Source organism: Cottoperca gobio, chromosome 9 (assembly GCF_900634415.1).
Source record: "Cottoperca gobio chromosome 9, fCotGob3.1, whole genome shotgun sequence".
In the NCBI taxonomy this organism is placed as follows: Eukaryota; Metazoa; Chordata; class Actinopteri; order Perciformes; family Bovichtidae; genus Cottoperca; species Cottoperca gobio.
Genome location: NC_041363.1, coordinates 8,824,621 through 8,843,885, shown reverse-complemented (window position 1 = coordinate 8,843,885; position 19,265 = coordinate 8,824,621). Strand labels below are relative to the sequence as shown.

Here is a 19,265-nt window from a genome sequence, read left to right as displayed (position 1 = left end):
AGTACGATACACTGAAGGTCATATGACTGTATGTGTATTCAGTCCGTCCACTTCTCTGCTCTCATTAGGCTCTTTGTCCCCTCTCTTCTTCATGCCGCACACATATGTACTGGACCTTTATCTCAAAGTGTCTTGAACAGCACTTTTCCACTGCCAGTGGCTATAGCACTATTGATGCAGCCATATGGGCACAATAGGGGCATAATGGGTGCGTCCACATGGTTCACCCCATCTCTCTGTCAGTCTCTCTCCTGAGGGGCAAACTGCTGATTCCAGGGGTGTGAAAGGCCTGCGTCGGCTGAATTTGTACAAACAAACACAGCACACAGCACTCAACACAGACAAGCACATGCACACACATAAACAAACAATACAAAACTAACCCATACACACACATACAAAACGATGATCTTTGTCCCCGCACAGATCGATTTCACTCAGCAACTCTGTCCCGTGCACTGTGCTATGCTAGGAGCCACAATGGCCTTTGACACTAGCCATCGAATGACCACAATGACATCTAACTTTGGCTGCTGGCTGACCACAATGGGCCTCTCTTCGCCTCAGAGCCTCTGCTATTCTTCTGCCTGATCTCACAGACAAAGCAGTGTTACAGAAGTACCAATTGAGCTTGAACAATTGCTTACAAAGGAGGCACTGACTTGGTGTTTCCAGCCCCTCTTGCCAATTGCACCACATTCTGGGCAGTGTGGTGTGAAGGTGAATTGGCATCATACGCAGCCATGCTCCGAAAGATGATTACAATTGACTTTGTGGCACAGCAATAGTTGAGGTTTTCTAATTGATATGAGCCACAGTGTCAGACTTTGGTTTAGTTTGTTCAGTTATTAGTTTTATGATTGAGATAATGGAGATTCTTTATTAAATCTATTTTTTTACAATACATACAAAGTTAATTAGAATACGTGCGCATATCAGAATATTGTTACTGTTGGATTTTGAGTTGTTTTTTTTACCAATATGTCAGTGGAACAGTTCTCAGATGTTCTACTTTTATTTATACGGTGACAATCTGCTTTGAGGTGAGGAGGGGCATCAAAATGTATATTTATTTAAACAAAATGAAATGTATTTTAAACAAATGTAATTCAATTCAAAATATAATTTTAAAGATAAAATAAAAGAACAAAACATATACATTGTATGCTAGTCTTTTTCAACTACACATCCCAGAACAAAACAGCAAATATGACTGTGAGTCAGAGACATAATCCACAACCATCCCTCACCCCATGATTCTGCTGAGCCAGAAAGTAGTGAGCCACTCGAGTCCCACATATTAATCAACTACAGGTCCCCGATCTGATCTACCACGAACTGGCAGTTTGGAAAAAACCCTCTCCTAAAACTACAATGCCCTCCTTACCTGCTGTAGTAACTCCTAGATTGGTGCTATGCAGTTTTAGTTTGTTATGCCATATGTTTTGTGTACCATGTTCATATGTGGTCCATATTTACAGTATGTTGTGCATTTGTATATGCTACATTTATGTGTCTCAAACAAATGCTGTTTGACCTCACCAGGTTTGTGTAGATTACTTGTCTTATTTGTGGGTATGTTGTTCATCCACATATGCACACTCTGTGCATGTGCATATGTTTAGAGACTTCAAAAAACCAGGGATTTGTGTCATTCTTTGTGACAACTGAGAGGCCAGATGTCACTTTGTCGGCGTGGACAGAGATCAGAGAAAGGATGACATAACCCCGACCATGAGTTTATTTCTCAATCTCTTCATTTTTTCATCCACCTCCATCATGGGGTGTCATCTAGTCCAGCACCCACCCAGTTTTGGGCACCTGGCCTCCTTGGCCCACACTACAGGCTGCTTGCGTCCCTCTCGGGTGTCACTTAGGTGCTATGAATAGACACTGGCGTATGCTCAGTGCTGTCAGCTGGGCATTGGCACGTGTGGCTCATGTCAGCACGGCGACAACGCAATGCTCCTAACTGGCGTCACTGCACTGACAGCACATTCGGGTAGCCATGGAAACAGGGATGAGCACAGCTACCTCTGCCCTGACATCCATTGGTTGTGTTTTCAAGACAAACTCTGATCTCTTTTTCTCTCTCTCGATTTCTTCCTGTCTGTCTTTCCCCATTATTTTACCTACTCTCTCTTTTTTTCTGCTTTTTTCTCTCTTTCTTTCCTATTTCTTCCTTTTTTTTCTCTCTTCCTTTCTTTTTGTTTCTCTGTCTCTTGTTTACATGACTTATGATGCTCAGTAGGGAGCTGGAGGTTTGAGATTCCATCCAGAGGGCTTTATATTCATGAGTTGTTATTGTCATTGCTCTAATGAAAATACAGGAGCACACCCATTAGCTGATCATATTGAATTTATGCAAGGTGTTGGCCTTGCGTGTGTGTGCGTGTGTGTGTGTGTGAGTGTGTGTGAGTGTGTGTGCGTGTGTGTGTGTGTGTGTGTAATAGTTTCCTCACTGGTGAGTCAATGGCTTAAGCAGGAGCTTCTTTAGGTCCTAAGTACATGAGGTCAGTCACGTCTCTCTTCTCCTCTCACTTTCTCTCACAGCCAAACTTCTCTCTCTTTTCCTTCCCCTCCATCAACAGAGGCATGCGGAGTGGGAGTGACTGGCCTGAATGGAAACGTGTGTGGGTCACTGCGTTTTTCACGGAGGTCCGACAGCTTTCTCAGGACAAATGAGCAGATTGCAGTGTTTGTACTTCTGCTCCATTTACCACATATCATTTACAGTGTCCTGGCTGGCAGGCAGGAGGCCAGATGGGTGGAGGGGACAGGTGCTAAGTAAATAAAACTAAACTAAACTAAACAGGAGTTACTCAGCACCTGCATCCTCTGCCCGGTATTGTACATTTTAAGTTTTCAATCTGTGAGAGTGTGTCCGACGCAGAACCCTGCTTTCAGAGTTCCACTGGTTTATATCAAAACAATGATAATCCTCCTTCTCTATCCAGTTTTTCTTGTTCTTGCTAAGCATTGTCATCATGATTAAATATTTTATGATTTAGACAAAAATCTCAGAATGATTTGGCATTACAAGCATTGTTCTTTTCGGCATTATCAGAAGAGCTGAGTTCATCCATTGAAAGTATTGATTGTAATAAGCATATCAATATAACAGTCAGAACCAGAGGCAAGATTCATACCTTGTTTTCGCTCTCTCGTACACCATACGCGAGTACTGTTACATGATACTTAGAAGCACACTTATCAAAGGAGTCGTTTATATATCAGTCATTGCCCAGTGAGTTAAGCAAGAGTACAAATTCACAAACAACAAGTCAATCAGAGCCAGTTAGTTAACGTTTAAACCACTCTGACTTTGTGTGTGTGTGTGTGTGTGTGTGTGTGTGTGTGTGTGTGTGTGTGTGTGTGTGTGTGTTTGTGTGTGTGTGTGTGTTTGTGTGTGTGTGTGTGTGTGTGTGTGTGTGTGTGTGTGTGTGTGTGTGTGTGTGTGTGTTTGTGTGTGTGTGTGTGTTTGTGTGTGTGTGTGTGTGTGTGTGTGTGTGTGTGTGTGTGTGTGTGTGTGTGTGTGTGTTGTTGTTGGTGCATGGGAATTAATGATGAGTGACAGAACAGCTGGGGAATGTGTTGGGTAAAGGGGTCAGTAGGTGAACCACTCCAACTCATCTGTTGTGATATGAAAACTTGTGTCATTGAAACACCTTTAAGAATGATTAATTATATTGTTATTATTTTACCTAATGTGTGCTATATTTATTCTTAGAATCAATAGAAAATATAGAATTCTAATAAAAAAGTAACTGCTGAATAAATAAAGGAAATAAACAAAAAGGTTGTCTTTATGTTTACAAAGCAAAATACTAGCAGCTCCAAATTCTTAGTAAACAAGGTTTTTGTCAAAGTAGAGATTTATGGCAAAAGAAAGCGTAAAGAGTCAGGGAAACTCAAGAAATATAGAGGTTATGGAAACGTTATGGATTATAGACACAGTGTCCAACAGTAAAATACCACATCATGCTCATACTTGGATTCAGCCGGGTGTGAATGTGTGGCAGAGCTTTGCTAGCTGCTGAGTTACCAGATCACTGCTATGGAAAAGGCTTCTCAAACAACGATAAATAAAAAGTATGCACTTCACTAGAACATGAAAATGATTCTCTGAAGAATGAATTTGACATTTTAAGTAGATCCATTTGTGTTACACTAAAATGTCTTGTCCTTGGACTGTACGTTTACAGATTGAACTTTGCTTAACTTCTCAGGACAAAAGCTGCCTTGATTACTAATGAACTCTGATCCAACCACTAACACACACATGCACACACACGCGACACATGCACACCAGAGCTGAACTGAAGACCCTCTGTTGAAACACAGCAGGTGCTATATGAAGCTGCCCTCTCTGTGGTGCTGTTAAGGTAACATCCAATAAAATAAAATAAAATAAAATGTATTTATATAGCCCAATATCACAAATTATACATTTGTCTCGGTGTGCTTTACAGACTGTACAGGTTACGACACCCTCTGTCCTTAGACCCTCGCATCGCACAAGGAAAAACGTCCTAAAAGAACCCCCATAAATAAAGGGGGAAAAATGGAATAAACCTCAGGGAGAGCAACTGAGGAGGGATCCCACAGACGTGCAATAGATGTCATGTGTACAGGATAAACAACATAGTGCAAATACAACATTTGACAGAAATTATGTTGTGTTGAAAAAAGAGAAAGTTTGGATGAATCCAGGAAAATGTCAAAAAGGTGTCCAGCAGGACCAGGGCAGCAGGACCAGGGCAGCAGGACCAGGGCAGCAGGACCAGGGCAGCAGGACCAGGGCAGCAGGACCAGGGCAGCAGGCGCAACCACGATTCATGATCCTGACGTAAACTTTATCAGTGGCAACCTGCCACATGAGAGACACAGAAACTCTGGGGATGATACCCCGGATGATGAGTTAGTAACATACATTTACATAAATGCATACAGATAGAGAGGGAGAAGAAGAGAGGGAGGGGAGGAGAGAGGAAGAGAAGGAAGAGAGCAGGAAGGTGTCCCCCGGCAGTCTAAGCCTATAGCAGCATAACTAGGGGCTGATCCAGGGCAAACCTGAGCCAGCCCTAACTATAAGCTTTATCAAAAAGGAAAGTCTTTCAACCTTTTTGTTTTACCTGCAATAAACAATATGGAAAGGAATATTGTTATAAAGTCGCCAACCTCATGTTTTTCCTTTACCACTGATAAAAATAAAAATAAAAGATAAATGCACTCTTTTGTTTCTTGCATGTTGAACATGGTGCATCTTGACACTGTGATGAATAAAATGACTATATGTTCCATATCTGTTTTCAATTGGTGCACCAGATAACCTCTGTGTGACGTTTCTACAGTGTTAGGTGGCCTGGTCTTTCTCAATGGCTGTCAATTAGAAATGTTTTGTGCGCACTGAGGTGAATGCCAAGTTGGTCGACTCTAAACTCTCTCTCCCTCTTTTTCTAGCTGACACACACACACACACACACACACACACACACACACACACACACATACACACACATACACACACACAAACACACACACACACACACACACACACACACACACACACACACACACACACACACACACACACACATATATATATACACACAGAAACAGATACCCACATAACTATGTTCCCATGCAGAGAAACAAAGAACACAAAAGAAACGTTTGATGGAAATGTTTATGTATTTCAAATTAAGGTTGTGCCCTGAAGACGCCCATTCATCTCTTTCACTTTAACCCTATTAGCAGTCTCACTGACAGAGCACAATGGTATGGGTTGCCAGGATATTGCTGTTATTATTACTGTGACTCTATTTTGAGACTCAATAACTCTATTAGATAATGAGATGGGTGTCTATGTGTGATAAAAAGAATGAATGAGGGAATGAAAAAAACAAATGTTGATCAGTTTGATAAAGCAGATGTCTACAATTGACAAATTATTTGTTATATTTTGGTATATTTTCCTGAGTGGAATAAACAACGCAAAGCATGTCTGTCTAGTTTTGTGTCCATTATTTTGATGACAAACCCTCTTTTACTGAAAGAAGTGTGTGAAAACAAATTATCACTGATCATATTATGTATTATAAAACAGTAATGATCTGCCAAAACTAAACTAAACACATGCATGTCCACAAACACACACACACAATCGTACAGAGACAAACTCATTCAAATCTGAGACAAGATTTTATTTGGAAGACTGTCTAGAAAATAAATCCATCATCATTTAAAATGGTCCCATCTGCACACATGGCCATATACACACATAGGCATAAACACACAAAGACACACACACACAATAACACACACTTCAACGTCAGCACATCAACGTCAGACAATCCAAACAGTGCCCAGTGCTAAGCAACCATGCCATCCCTGTGCAGATGGCAGGGTCTGATCATGTTTATTTTACTCTAATCTAATGCACCTAAGTCCCATTGCTTACCCATGCCTTCTAAATGACGTTACTGGGGATATGCAAATGTGTGTGTGTGTGTGTGTGTGTGTGTGTGTGTGTGTGTGTGTGTGTGTGTGTGTGTGTGCGCGTGTGTGCGCGTGTGTGCGTGTGTGTGTGTGTGTGTGTGTGCTGTTGTATAATGGAGTAAATCTAAATGGTCAGTGTAACCCTGTATTCACTTCCCACTTTTTAACAACCTAAAACTATTCTTATGACTAAACTTGTTGGAAATCTAAAATAAAATGAATGTCAAATCTTTTCGCGAGACTTTCAACTGCCCTTTCATTCAGAATCATTTCAACCAAATCCGACAACATGGCAGATGCACCCTTATCTTTCTTTCATCAGTCGAGCCTCGACTTGTCTTCTTATGACTCGAGATTTCTAGAGAAGATTCAACATACAGTGAGTCAGTCAGTACTGTATGTTGAGACATTTTGCCCCAAATCAGAGGCTCTCAGAAACAGCAAGGGTGGATTGTCCTGCCTTGACATGTGTGGGTGTGGTTTTCCATGGTACAGCCTAATGATGTACAGCAGCTGTGGCTGCAGCAGTGGGTGTGTTGGCATGGCTTAACTATAATGTAGTTTGTAGCAATGAAACAGAGCTCAACCACAACACCGCTGCCAACACATTTCTGTCATGGGTGCATGTTTGCAAACTGGATCTTCAGGCCACTTCAGTCACTCCGCATTCCAAATATCATAATCACCATGATGACATCACAGATAATTACACGCCCTTTCTCTTTTCTTCTTCTTCTTCTTCCGTATTGTTCGCACAGAATAATTAAAGTGAATAAGAAAATAATGATTTACTGTAACTAATCCAATTATACAAGATGGTTCGCCCCAATTAAAATCAATCTAAAATGAGCAATACTATAATTTAAAGCAGCTATAATTCATATTTTTTTAACAACAAAATCCAATGAAAGTGTAAAACAAAAAGACAATGTTAAAGGGGTGGCCTTCCAAGAACTATCACCTGACTCTGTAGTTCCCCTTGCCTTACGAGCTTTATAACAAGTTTCAGCTCATTGTTTAGCTGCCCGGCCCGTAACTTTATTGATTTGATTCACCGCCGCTGCTCTCATAATGTCGTTTTCTGCTGCAGCAAGCAGTTTTCAGCTTAAAAGTTCTAAAAACTCACTATGAACTGCCTGCTCATGGAACATAGTGTAGCATTTAGTAGCTAAATAGTCAGATATTTCCCAGAGACAGAACAAAAAAAGAATGATTATGAGACTCACATCTCCCTGGTGACGAGAAAACTAACTCCAAATAAATGATAATGTTGCTCTGTAACTGGTAGATGTGTAATTAGCAACCGTTTGCTAACAAGTTCACCATATCAACTTTAAAGGTAATATGTCAACGTTGTGTCCACAATGTGTTTACAAATTTAATTTTTTGCTGGTTTGAATCAGCAAAATATCTCATGCAGAGTAAATTCACAAGACTAAGAATCTCACCAGGCATTTAATACCAGCATTGTTTTTGCTTTTTACAATACATATACATATTTATATAGCTACTTTCTGATCATTTGCTAATGTTATTTGACCTAGTTCTGGTGTGCACCTCTATGTCTGCTTATCTGTCAGTCAGCAGTGACAGTTTTTCAGGTCTGTCAGTGTGTAGTACCCCCCCCCCCCCCCTCCTTCCCATTTCAGTGTGTTTAAAATGGAAGATCTATTTATACAGCATGTCTACAGGAGCTGGTTTCCTGGTTGCTTCGTCAGAGATCTAGTCTGTCTGTGGCAGCAGGCTGGAGGGGCTTTAGGCTCTCCATCCCCCCTGGTGAGGCTCTATCCCAGTAGGCTTAGCAGCACAGGCATAGGCAGCTGCCACAAGGCTGGGCTGGGCACGGGATAAATTGCTCTTTCTCCACAAGAATAATGAAGAAACACACAAACAAACAGCCGAAAGGATATTCATGCTGTCGTGTTCACAAACAAACATACAGATAATTACCACACCCACGAACACTTAAGATCATAACTGGCCCTGATGGATGAACTTGTACTGTGGCATGGAGTTTGAGAATTCGGGCTTGGTCGATACCCATCTACAGTTGTGAACTTATCAAACTTGTTTTGTTGGTAAATCAACATTATTTATTAAGAATGCGAGACTTCGTCACTTGTCGTAATAGCTGGACAGGCTGAATTAAAGGCCAGTCCCTCAATAATGCTGTGATGACTTATCCATATTATGTACGCAGTGTGTTTATCTGTGATTTATTAAAGTAACACATCAGGGTCACTGGGGGCCTTTCATTGAAGGACTTTCAGGATCTATTTTTGTCATGCCACTGTCATTAATGAAATAATTCAATCTACTGGGGAATATGAGAAGAAGACTGTTTCTCTATTAACATTATTACTTGACACACATGCACATACAGCCATGCATACACAGTCCACATGTTGAGGTCTGATCTCCCAAACATTGTGTGCTCAGCTGTGTGTAACACCTAAGAGCTGACTATTGACAAGCATTGTAGCAGTACACAGCATGAGTAGTCCCGAGGCTGTGTACGGGACTAGAGCTTCACACAGAACTATTGACTTAGTGAACAAGGAATAAATGACTGCTGTTTGTCTCCACATGTTTTTACTTTAAAAATGTATGTCATATTCCCCTTCTCTACTCTCAGCCCTTTCTTTTTGACAAGCTCTTTTTTATCCGCTGTGTACCTCCTCAGCTCTTTCACTCCTTTGCCTCATTCATGTATAACTTTTGGCCAACCTTCCCCCCATCTGTACTGTTCCAGTAAATTGTGTAATCTCAGAGTCATTTGGGACCTCATATCGACAGCTTAGTCCTCCACTGACAGTCTCCAGCCAGTGTGGTTTGCCACCCCACAGCAGGCTGCTGGGACGCATGACACAAAATGACTGAAAATTGATTGATTCCCTAAAGACTTTGTGTGTTCATGTTAACGCAGTGCATGTTTAAGCTATATAATTGACCCGGCCATCAGCAATAACGTTGTGTGTGGGTTCAAAACTGTCTTGTCAGTGGATGTTATGCGACCAGTGTTGACTGTAAACCAGAAAACACCAGAACTCTGGGATTCAATACACACTTTGCCTTAAACTGACAAACCACACACACTTCCTCACTGACCTGATTCTTCTTATCTTGTCACTGTAAGGTGGGTGGGATTACAATGAGACCTGGTTACCTGATGTGAACTCACGTGACCTGTGATGAATAAGACTAGATTTTACAGCCGAGTTGGCAAGATTTGTTTTCAGTGAAGGCATTTTCAGCTTGTCTCAACAGATCCTAGAAAACAAGATCGCAGTTGTATTTTGAGATGTTTTGTCTTGTGCTGATTTTGCACAGTAATTCTGAGAAATGGATTAACGGTAGTAAGTAGGTTGCATTTGTCTCAATAAAAAGGCCTTTCTAGTTCATCATGTCATTTTCTGGGAAACAGAGAGACCTTCTGTTTCCACTCTAACTAGAGTGAGGCTCTATGTTTACCAAATGTAAATGCCTATTAACTATATAAAATAAGGCGTAGCCAGAAAGTTAAGTTAACAAATACATCATAGACACAGTTTGGAAAAATAAACACTTTCCTCGAATGTAGATGTTTTTTACTGTGATGGAAAATTAGAATGGAAAAAAAGAAATACATCAAAGTAAAAATCTAATTATAAATTGAAGTCTGTTACTGTGGACATGACTGGAAAAAAGAAGAGAGAATGCAGAGAGATGATGACGATGATAATAAAAAGCATTTATGACCTTGAAGTGCGCTACTGTTGACATGAGTGGCCTGTGTCCTGTGGTCTGCACACAGCATCCAATCACAATTTTGGGTCAGTCCATAACTTTTAAGTAACTCCAGCCTGACCTAAATTGAAATCTGTTTCCATTACACTGTCATTGTCCTGCTCAAAATGAGATAACCAACAGCCCCATCTATTGGTGCATTTGTGAAGTGCAAAATTAAAACCCAGATACAGCAGCTTTCTTTATAAAAATGTTTACCGGTACAGTTGTTTGAAACATTAATAATAGAATATTTTACAACATTTTAAAGTTACATTCACATACATGAAAATGTGTACACTTTGTACATAAAATATTTATAGAAACTTTAACACATTACTTTTTAATTATTTTGTTATATGCTAATCTCCTTCAAAAACTGTGTAGATTTAGAGGACAGAAATGCCATGAAACAAACAATATTATGTTAAATACCCGATCCTGGCAGAATGTAAACCTGACCTTAACCTGGGCACTCATGACTCTGTCCTCTCTGGATCATGTTTTCGATCCAGATATACATTATCTCTAATATACATCATTCACATTCATAAACTTAGCTTCAATGAAAGCAAAGTCCTAAGACTGGGTGTAACGGATAATCTCACTCAGGTCATAGCCTGTCACTGCAAAGGCATAACCATCGCCGTCACAGAACTTGGCGCCACAGATTTGTGTGTCCGTCACACACTCATTGTGCAAATGGGCAACCTAAGAGGGAAATGAGGAAAACACACAGTCAGGGTCTCATTGAGAGTAAGCATGAATTAAACCTGGAGGAATCAAAAAAAACAAAGTGTGCTTCGATTCTGAACGTCTTAAGAAAATAAGTTTTGAATTCTGCTTTAGGTGCAGTTACCTCCACGCTGAGGGACTCTGGTTTCATTGTCAGGTGCCACACTCTGACCAGAGAGTCCTCGCCAGCAGACAAAAGCTAAAGTAAAAGCAAGTGTTATGAGATATGCCCCAAGAAATATTTGAGATACACTTTGACATCTTTAAAGCTAAATAAACTTGTCATTTATTGAACTAATTAATGTCTAGATATCTGTGTTTGCCATTTCAAAACAATAAACTGAAGAAAAACAACTTTTTTTTATCCATTTGGTTTATACAACTCACCAGCCCAGAAAAAGGAGCGATGTCCAGTGAGTATATCCAGCGAGCGTGGGCGTTGACCTCAGCATGCAGGATTCCCGTCACTGCCTCATAGAGACGAATCTGTCCTGTGCCGTAACCTGCCACCGCTGTACCTTTCCACAACTTGACCGATGTGCAGCTCATACTGAGAGCGGTGAGGTAGATGGAGGATGATTGCCATCAGGGAAATGAGGGAAAAGATAATGGACATTAAATTAGAGCCAGGAGGGGAAATTAATAAGAAAACAAAAGGACAGTGGAACGTAACAGAACGTAGAGTAGATAGGTACAACAATGCATGAAGAGAAGATAAAAAGAAAAGTAAGAGTAGAAGAGGAGGAATGATGGAGTTTCACCATAGGTCACTTTATTTAAAGCTCAATCTTACATTGTACACGGCATTGAAAATGGCAATACTATATAATTCAATAAACGACTTACTCAAAGCCAGGGATGTTGTTGAACCTCTGAAATGTCTCCCCTGACTTCCACACACACAGGTTGCCCCTATCATCTGCACTAATGAGATCAGCTATGCACTCCTGAGGGAAGGGAGACCGCAACAGAATGGATGGGATTATATATCATATAAAGTAGTAATGTATTTAGATGTATGTATGTCTGTCACTCATGGAAAAGTTAGAAGCTATCGCAAATCAACAAAGGTTCAGATAGACAATTAACAAGCACACACACACACACGCCCTACCTGGCTGCCAGAGCACTCAGAGGCCATGTCAGTGATGGACTTTTCATGCCCCTTCAGGACGTCAGACAGAGTAATGTTACTGCCTTTACTGGGAACATCAAATACTAGAATGGCACCAGATGAAACGCCTAGAGAGAGAGAAAGAGACGGCGGACTGTAGAGTGTTGCCCTGTATTTGAAATATACTGTACATGAATATATTCCACTCAATGCTTCTCAGCAAAGTGGACAAAGTCACATGACTTGGATTCGAGTCAGACATGTGATGACTTAAAGACTCAACTTGACAAAATCAAAAAGAGCTTGCTACTTGATTTGGACTTTAACACCAATGAATTCAGTTGGACTAGAGCCCTTTAACTTGAAATACTTATTACCTTCCTCTAAGCCTAAATATTAAATTGTATCTTGTACAAAAAACTAATTTCAGTATGCAAAACATTCCAGTCGAAAAAAGAGCAAATTATGACTTGTTTTGGAGTCAAAACTTAAAGTTTAGTACTTGGAACTTCTCAGTATTGACTTGTTTTTTGACTTGGGACACAAGTGCAAAGAAGCCGTTCTGGTGACTTGCAAAACAAATAAATTGATCCCACCTCTTGTACTTACCCACACATATATAACTCTCCACTGCTGATATCCCCCGAGCAAACACGGCCTGAGCTGGGACACAAAGAACTTCTTTGAGTGCACAGAATTTGGTATAAAACTCTGGATTCATGCTTTTCTTTCACACACAAATGCTTGATAGCACAAATATGCATATATGAAAATGTGTATAACTGTGCAGGCAAAAAGAAACCTGACAAAGAAGAAAACTATTGTTGAAGTGTACAACGTCTTCCCTGCCTTTTGTGATTGTGTAGATATAATAATCTAGGTGTAGATGAAATTGAATAATCAGGTCCTGCAACTGACGTTTTTAATTATGTTTGTGTTATGAGAATTGATCAACTGCACTGAGACATTTCTGGGAACAACAAAGTTTACTTGTGTCATAGTCTATTGTATTATATCACACTTTATCATATCTTATCGTATTGCATTATATAATATATATGCAAATAATTGCAATATGCAAATAATTGAGATAGGTCAGTCTTTGAGTGCCTACGTGTGAAGCGAATCCACAGTTGATATGCAAGTTTACCTGTAGGTGTTTCGGGAATATCCAGTGCATGCCAGTACACCATGGTGGAACCATCAGATTCATAAATCTAAAGCAATGGATTTAAATGAAAGTGAAATGCTGCAAAAACACATATATTAATGCTTTTGTTTAGGTTCACATGTAAAAAAAAACACTCAATGACACACTTCAGTCTAGACATACAGGTTAGATGAAACCACACTACTATAAGTATACAGTACAAGCAGCAGAAGTAACATTGCCTCCTCCAAAAATAGAAAAACTCACCTGAATGCCTTTCTGAGAGGTCACCACCAGCAGATCACGAGAGGGCAGAGCACAAAACGCAGCCTGTTACAAGAAAATACAGGATTGCTTTATTTTCATGATACAGTAAAAAAAAATGCAGAGTATGCTAGAGCAAAAGACAAAATAAGGCAATGTTAAACATTTGTATCATTTTATATTTGCCAGCAACCTATTAAATAATGTATTTCACATCAAGCTTTCTTAAGTGTTTGTGAGATGGTATTTGTTGTTATTGTTTTAGAATTATACTCAAAAACATTGGATTGGAAATTAAATACTGACTATGATTATGTGCTTACTTTCAACATTAAAAGTGTTTGAGGGTGTATGCATGCATATTGGATTTTCCGCCCTCTTTACACACGTAGTAGTAGTCCACTAACTTTAGGACAATCCAGAGCACTGATCCTACATATACATAGAAAACAACCAATAAGTTTTAATGGCCAGTATTGCCCTCAAGGAGCATCACCATTAAGAATGCATGTAGTAGGCTATGGGTCACAAACGTTATCCATTTACTGACTTTAAATTAAATGAATTATTATGCTGTACGACGACTTTATTTCAATATATGTGAACTTCTCCAATTTCTTTTCTGTCTTCTAAAATTGAGGAACAATAAAAATGGGGCATCAATTCCCAAAGTTTCCATCTGATTACAAACACAAATACTCTCAAATTAAAGTCACCAATTCTTGTGATCGTTCACTGCAGAATGTGGCCTGACCTGCATGATGAGCGACGTGCTTGTGGCGACATTAGGCTCCTTGGACTGCAGCTGACGGTGGGAATAGTTGAGGCCGTCCCAGGACGCGCTGACCATGTTGACCACGTTAGCATGCACCACCGTGAAGTAGGTGAGGCTCCGCGGGGCGATGCGTAGCACGCCCAGGTTGTTGTACAGCGCCGAGGCGCTGTTTTTGATCTGGATGCTCTTCTCTTTGTGATACATTGAGCTGTCTTATTTTAGCAACGCAATGTGTTGAAATGACAGTAGGCAATCTGATGTCAATCAAAGAGAAAACAATAAAGGTAATCGCAACAAGATTGTGGTTTAATTAGATTAGCAATTTCATTAAAACACAGTGTTATTTGGCAGCAATTGGCAACGCTAAGTACATAACATTAGCAGCAAGCTAACCTATGTTAGCGAGAAGCTAAGTGTAAAGCGTAAATAAAAGAGACAGCGTTACTTTTGTGTGACAAATTGCACATGCTTTTGCTTCAGATTACATAAAAACCGGCCCAGCAGCCATGGCTTTGTCGTAATCAACCATCACATATAAAGTTAACTTGAACGAAGCAATTTTCTACCTCTTCTTGATAGCAACAGGATTACCTCCGCGTCGTCCGCAGCCATAGATACAACGCCACCTCTACGTAAAACGTCATCCATGCGTCGTCAGTTGCCGAGCAACCGTAGACCACACGGAAAAGGGGGCACAAAGAAGAGTGTATGGTAAGGTTGTTAACAGATTTGATATTTTAACGGTATAACAGTGATTATTTGTAAGCAGTAACGCGGTGTAACGTTTGCCATTTTAACCGTGAAGATATAATTAGTTTAACTCAAATGAAATGATACTCAGTAACGGCCGGGTGTATCTAGCGTTAGCTAACTAACACAATAACTTTAGCGTGCTTGATAATGTATGACTTGTTTCGATTGAAGACTCAAATAAATAGTATAAAAAAAGAATTAATTAATAAAAAAAAGTTGTTTAATGATGATGTAAACTGGGAAGTACGGTTTACAAAAATAACACAGTGTACTTCACATTACAAAACGTTATGCTACTTTAAATGACAGCATAGAAGCTAACTCTGAAACATGGTTATTTCGTCATGTATGCATTAATATCACAACATAATACATATATGTACATAGAAATATTTGGCATTTAATTTGATGCATATCATTTGCTTCCCAAAAGCCGTTATTTGTGGAAGTTATGTTAACGTTACAGTGATCCTGCAGTGACTTCCTGTTTAATCCGTTGATTGTTTTTAAAACCCTCTAAATAATTTTGGGGGTGTCTTTTTTGGGGTACGTTGTCTTGAGGTAACACCGTACCATAATGGTAAGCAATAAAAAAAGAGTGTTATTGTTAACAACATTTATTTAAAAACACATGGAAAATACAAAATAGCCTCAACAGATTAAAATACATGTCACTTAAAATATGAAAATAGTTATTTCTAATATTTGAACAAGATTACAGGTCTGAATGTTGCCTGCAGGCAGCATTGTACCATTGTGGAGTCACCCATTGGAATGAATGGGTTGAGAGTTTAAGCATATTTTATCTAACTATCTCACTGCTTATGGAAATTCATGAAGCAGTTCTTCTCAGCAGTGAAGTATAGATAAGTGACACACTTTGAACACTGCACTTTCCCTATACCCTTACAAACAGGATATTTGCACCGGCCCTTTTTCCCCACCCACAGAGGCCTAAGGTTAGGGTTGACCTCACAAAGAGGCAGGGGCTCTGCCCTTCTTCTCAGCCAGGTCTCAACATTCTGTGATGGTCTCCCCTCTTCTTCAAGACTTTCCTCTCGTTGCAAAGGTAACTTGCAACTTCAGCTTTGAATTTCAGGAAGCTGGAGACTTTTTTCTTTGGGATGCCAAAGTCTTGCAGTCCCTGCGGTACAGGAGCCACACGTTCACTAGAGTTAAATCCATCATTTATCCAATTTACCTTAATGGTATGGTGTTGCCTCAAGGCAACATTTGCATTTTTAGCAAGTTTCCATTACTTAATTAGCAAATAAAGTACATTAAACTATTACAGATTAAGCTTTACTCATATAGTATTGTGAATAAAAAAAATTCCAGACTGAAAAAGGGCAGGAAATTACATTTTCAGACCATTTTTGTGGAGAGAAATGGCTGAGCTGATCCTTGTGGGACAGTCTGCAAAAAAGGTCTTCAGGATGGCCCCCAGAGATTCAAGTGAAATATTTAAACAATGTAATTGGTTCCTTATGGTCCTACCTCTTATTCAAAGTATTGCATTATACCTGGTGATGTATTGTGTGAATATAAAAGGCCAAAAATGGGTATGTTGCCTACAGGCAACACCGTACCATAGAGGGTTAATTGAACGTCACTCCACGTTTTCCAGTAATCTATTCACACATCACCTAAAGTCTTAACTAGCTAAGACATTTCATAAGTTTTAATGGTGCAACTCGATGTAGTGAAATCATTCGTTTTAAACTAGCTAGTATTTACTAAGGACATAAGGACTTTATACATATTTTTTAGTTTATTCCTCTCACACAATGTTGTCCAAATGATTTACTGTTTACTGTTATGTTAAAAGAATTAGTAATTAGTAAAGCAAGGGGATTGTGTTCATATGCAAATACAAGTCCTATAATGATTCAGGGCATTACAGTTTTACATCAAAGTTAGGAGATATTAAAACTGTCACGTTTGATTACCACCACCAGAGGGTGCTAATGTTTACAAAATTACATTTTCACAGCAACATGCCAACTGATGTTCTAAAGTTGTTCCATGTGAAATTGTTTATTTTTTCCCCAGTAAATAAATCAAACTTGTTTTTGATTCTGTCATCCATGTTTTTTTCTCCATCATTTGTGTTTCATATTTCACACCAGCCTCTGAGCCAAGATGCCCCGCTCTATAACCAAGTCCCAAGCTGACAAGCGAACACATAGGTCATCTGTCCAAGTGATCACACCTCCAACGCAGGACCTGGAAGTGGAAGATATTTTCTCTGGTCGCTTAACTCAGGCCCAATGGATAGAAATGTTGAGCCAGGAGGATGCAGATGAGACAGTGGGGGAGATCATGGAGGAGCTGATGAGCAAGGTCATGGAAGGCTGTTTAAAAGTGTACATTGAAAGACAGGTACAACTGAAACGTTTTATTTTGATTTCACTTCAATGTGAACTTACTGATCTACACTCATTGAGAGACTAATGAAAGTATTTATCTTGTTGTCATCAATTTCATCCACACGTACATATAACATCCATGATGTTGCCTGTTTTTCCCCTTAAGCTAGCACCTTTCTCTGTATCCTGGGCCAAGAGCTACCTCACACAGACCCTAGAGTCTCAAATCCTGTTCCCAGATGAAGGAGAAGGACCAGAGGAAGCATCTAAAACAGAAGACTCAGAGCCTTTGCCAGCAACTTCAGATTCCTGGATTCGAGGATGTGTGCCTGTTGTAAATGCTACCCCTCGACCTCACCCTGCCCCACAACAGGTACTGTTGATATGTCTCTTCTGCAAGTTTTCTCTTTAAATTTCAACCAAGAGGTTATCCGTATCTACAGTATATCTTTTTCTCTATATTTGTTTTCTAACAGGAGGCTGACATTAGCCAGGTCCCAGTACAGACAGAGCCAAGAGTCAACCAGCAATGTAATGTTGTGGCCCAAACAAACAGCTCTCCAAAGCGATCTGAAAAAGAAACAAGTCCCAGAAGGCCTGTCAGTTATGAGTGCTATAAAGTGCTTAGTCCTCGCCCCCCACCAAAAATTAATCTAAAGAAAAAGCAGCAGGTTACTTTACCTCCCAAACCTGTTGCAGGCAAATTACTGCCTCCCCTTCCCTGTTCCGCAGAAAAAAAGGATGTGGAGGTCGAGGGTAAAGATGGGACACATTCTGTTTATAACTACACGACTGGATCATCATATCAGCATAAGAACAACCAACCCATACCAAAGCTTGATCACTCCAGCCTGCCTCAATACCGCATCTTTCCTCAGTATGAGATTGTGGATAACAACGACACAAAACCCAACCCCAAGAAACCAGGTGGACTATCCAAACTAGAACCAAGGCGTAACAAGCGGCAGACTGAGCGGACAGTAACCTCACCGAAGCAACTAACCAGTTCCAAGGATCAGCCAGCAATGTTTCAGAGGAGCAAGACAGATGTCTGGCTGAAGAAACTGTCCCCCTCTCGACATAGAAAGGAAGGGATGGGGTACTCTGGGCCTCTGAGGCTGGACACAATGGTTTTGGCTAAGGGTGTGTCTCTCCTGGATCCCCGGGCAGTTGAAATGACCCCTCTCAAATGTAACCCTCCTACTCCGTTTACCAAGCTGAGGCCGATACGAAGTGATGCAGTTGTGCCACCGTTTTCAGTTGATCAGTTTACTACAGGTCAACTACCTCAGGTCACACCATTGTTTCAGTCCAAGAGCTGTGAAAAAACTGATTGTAAAATGTAGTGATAATAAATGTATGTTGCTGTATTTAGTTCCTTGTAATACAAGAACACATCATAAAGTGTTCGGCTAAGTTGGGAAATGTTATACTTTTTGAAAAAAATTCTAACTCAATTTATTTTTCTAGGGTAGGCTAAATAAGAGAAACACTTGTTGAATCAACAGTTTCAACAAAAACTGAAACGAGGGAGGATGTATTGCAAGGCTGTTGTATTAAACTGCATAAGTTGTAGACAGTATACAGTCTATGGATAGTACCTAATAAACTGGCACATTATAGGCATACTAATATTAATATGCAGCCTCTGTAAACATCTGCCATAGATGTGGTTATTTTAATAAAACAATTGCAACAAAAATAAGAAATATGATAATATTATATTTGTTTTATTATATACTTTTATAAATAAATGTACATTTACTGCATACGTTTTTTTTTTTTTGAATGTATTACAATGTAAGGTCCCTGGCGTCCCTGACACATCAGTACCACCGG

The 19,265-nt window shown here is 39.8% G+C and overlaps 2 protein-coding genes across 5 annotated transcripts; one reads left to right on the top strand and one right to left on the bottom strand.

The window, feature by feature from the left end:
- Positions 1 to 10,464: 10,464 nt before the first annotated feature.
- On the bottom strand, positions 10,465 to 14,982 carry wdr54 (WD repeat domain 54). The gene is made up of 10 exons (XM_029440781.1): positions 14,871 to 14,982; positions 14,284 to 14,558; positions 13,533 to 13,595; positions 13,266 to 13,332; positions 12,725 to 12,778; positions 12,116 to 12,243; positions 11,848 to 11,948; positions 11,389 to 11,551; positions 11,126 to 11,200; positions 10,465 to 10,977 (listed from the first exon to the last, which is right to left on the bottom strand). The coding sequence occupies exons 2-10, from the start codon at positions 14,506 to 14,508 to the stop codon at positions 10,846 to 10,848; spliced, it is 1,008 nt and encodes a 335-aa protein (XP_029296641.1). The 5' UTR covers positions 14,509 to 14,558; positions 14,871 to 14,982; the 3' UTR covers positions 10,465 to 10,845.
- c20h2orf81 (chromosome 20 C2orf81 homolog) lies at positions 14,276 to 19,192 on the top strand. 4 transcript variants are annotated; one of them, XM_029440777.1, is made up of 6 exons: positions 14,276 to 14,413; positions 14,884 to 15,015; positions 15,974 to 16,126; positions 17,187 to 17,439; positions 17,593 to 17,799; positions 17,903 to 19,192. In XM_029440777.1, the coding sequence occupies exons 4-6, from the start codon at positions 17,200 to 17,202 to the stop codon at positions 18,770 to 18,772; spliced, it is 1,317 nt and encodes a 438-aa protein (XP_029296637.1). In that variant the 5' UTR covers positions 14,276 to 14,413; positions 14,884 to 15,015; positions 15,974 to 16,126; positions 17,187 to 17,199; the 3' UTR covers positions 18,773 to 19,192. The 4 variants fall into 4 exon arrangements, with proteins under 4 accessions (XP_029296637.1, XP_029296640.1, XP_029296638.1 ...); XM_029440778.1 differs by having other exon boundaries at positions 14,301 to 14,409; XM_029440779.1 differs by lacking the exon at positions 14,276 to 14,413 and adding an exon at positions 14,452 to 14,588.
- Positions 19,193 to 19,265: the final 73 nt, after the last annotated feature.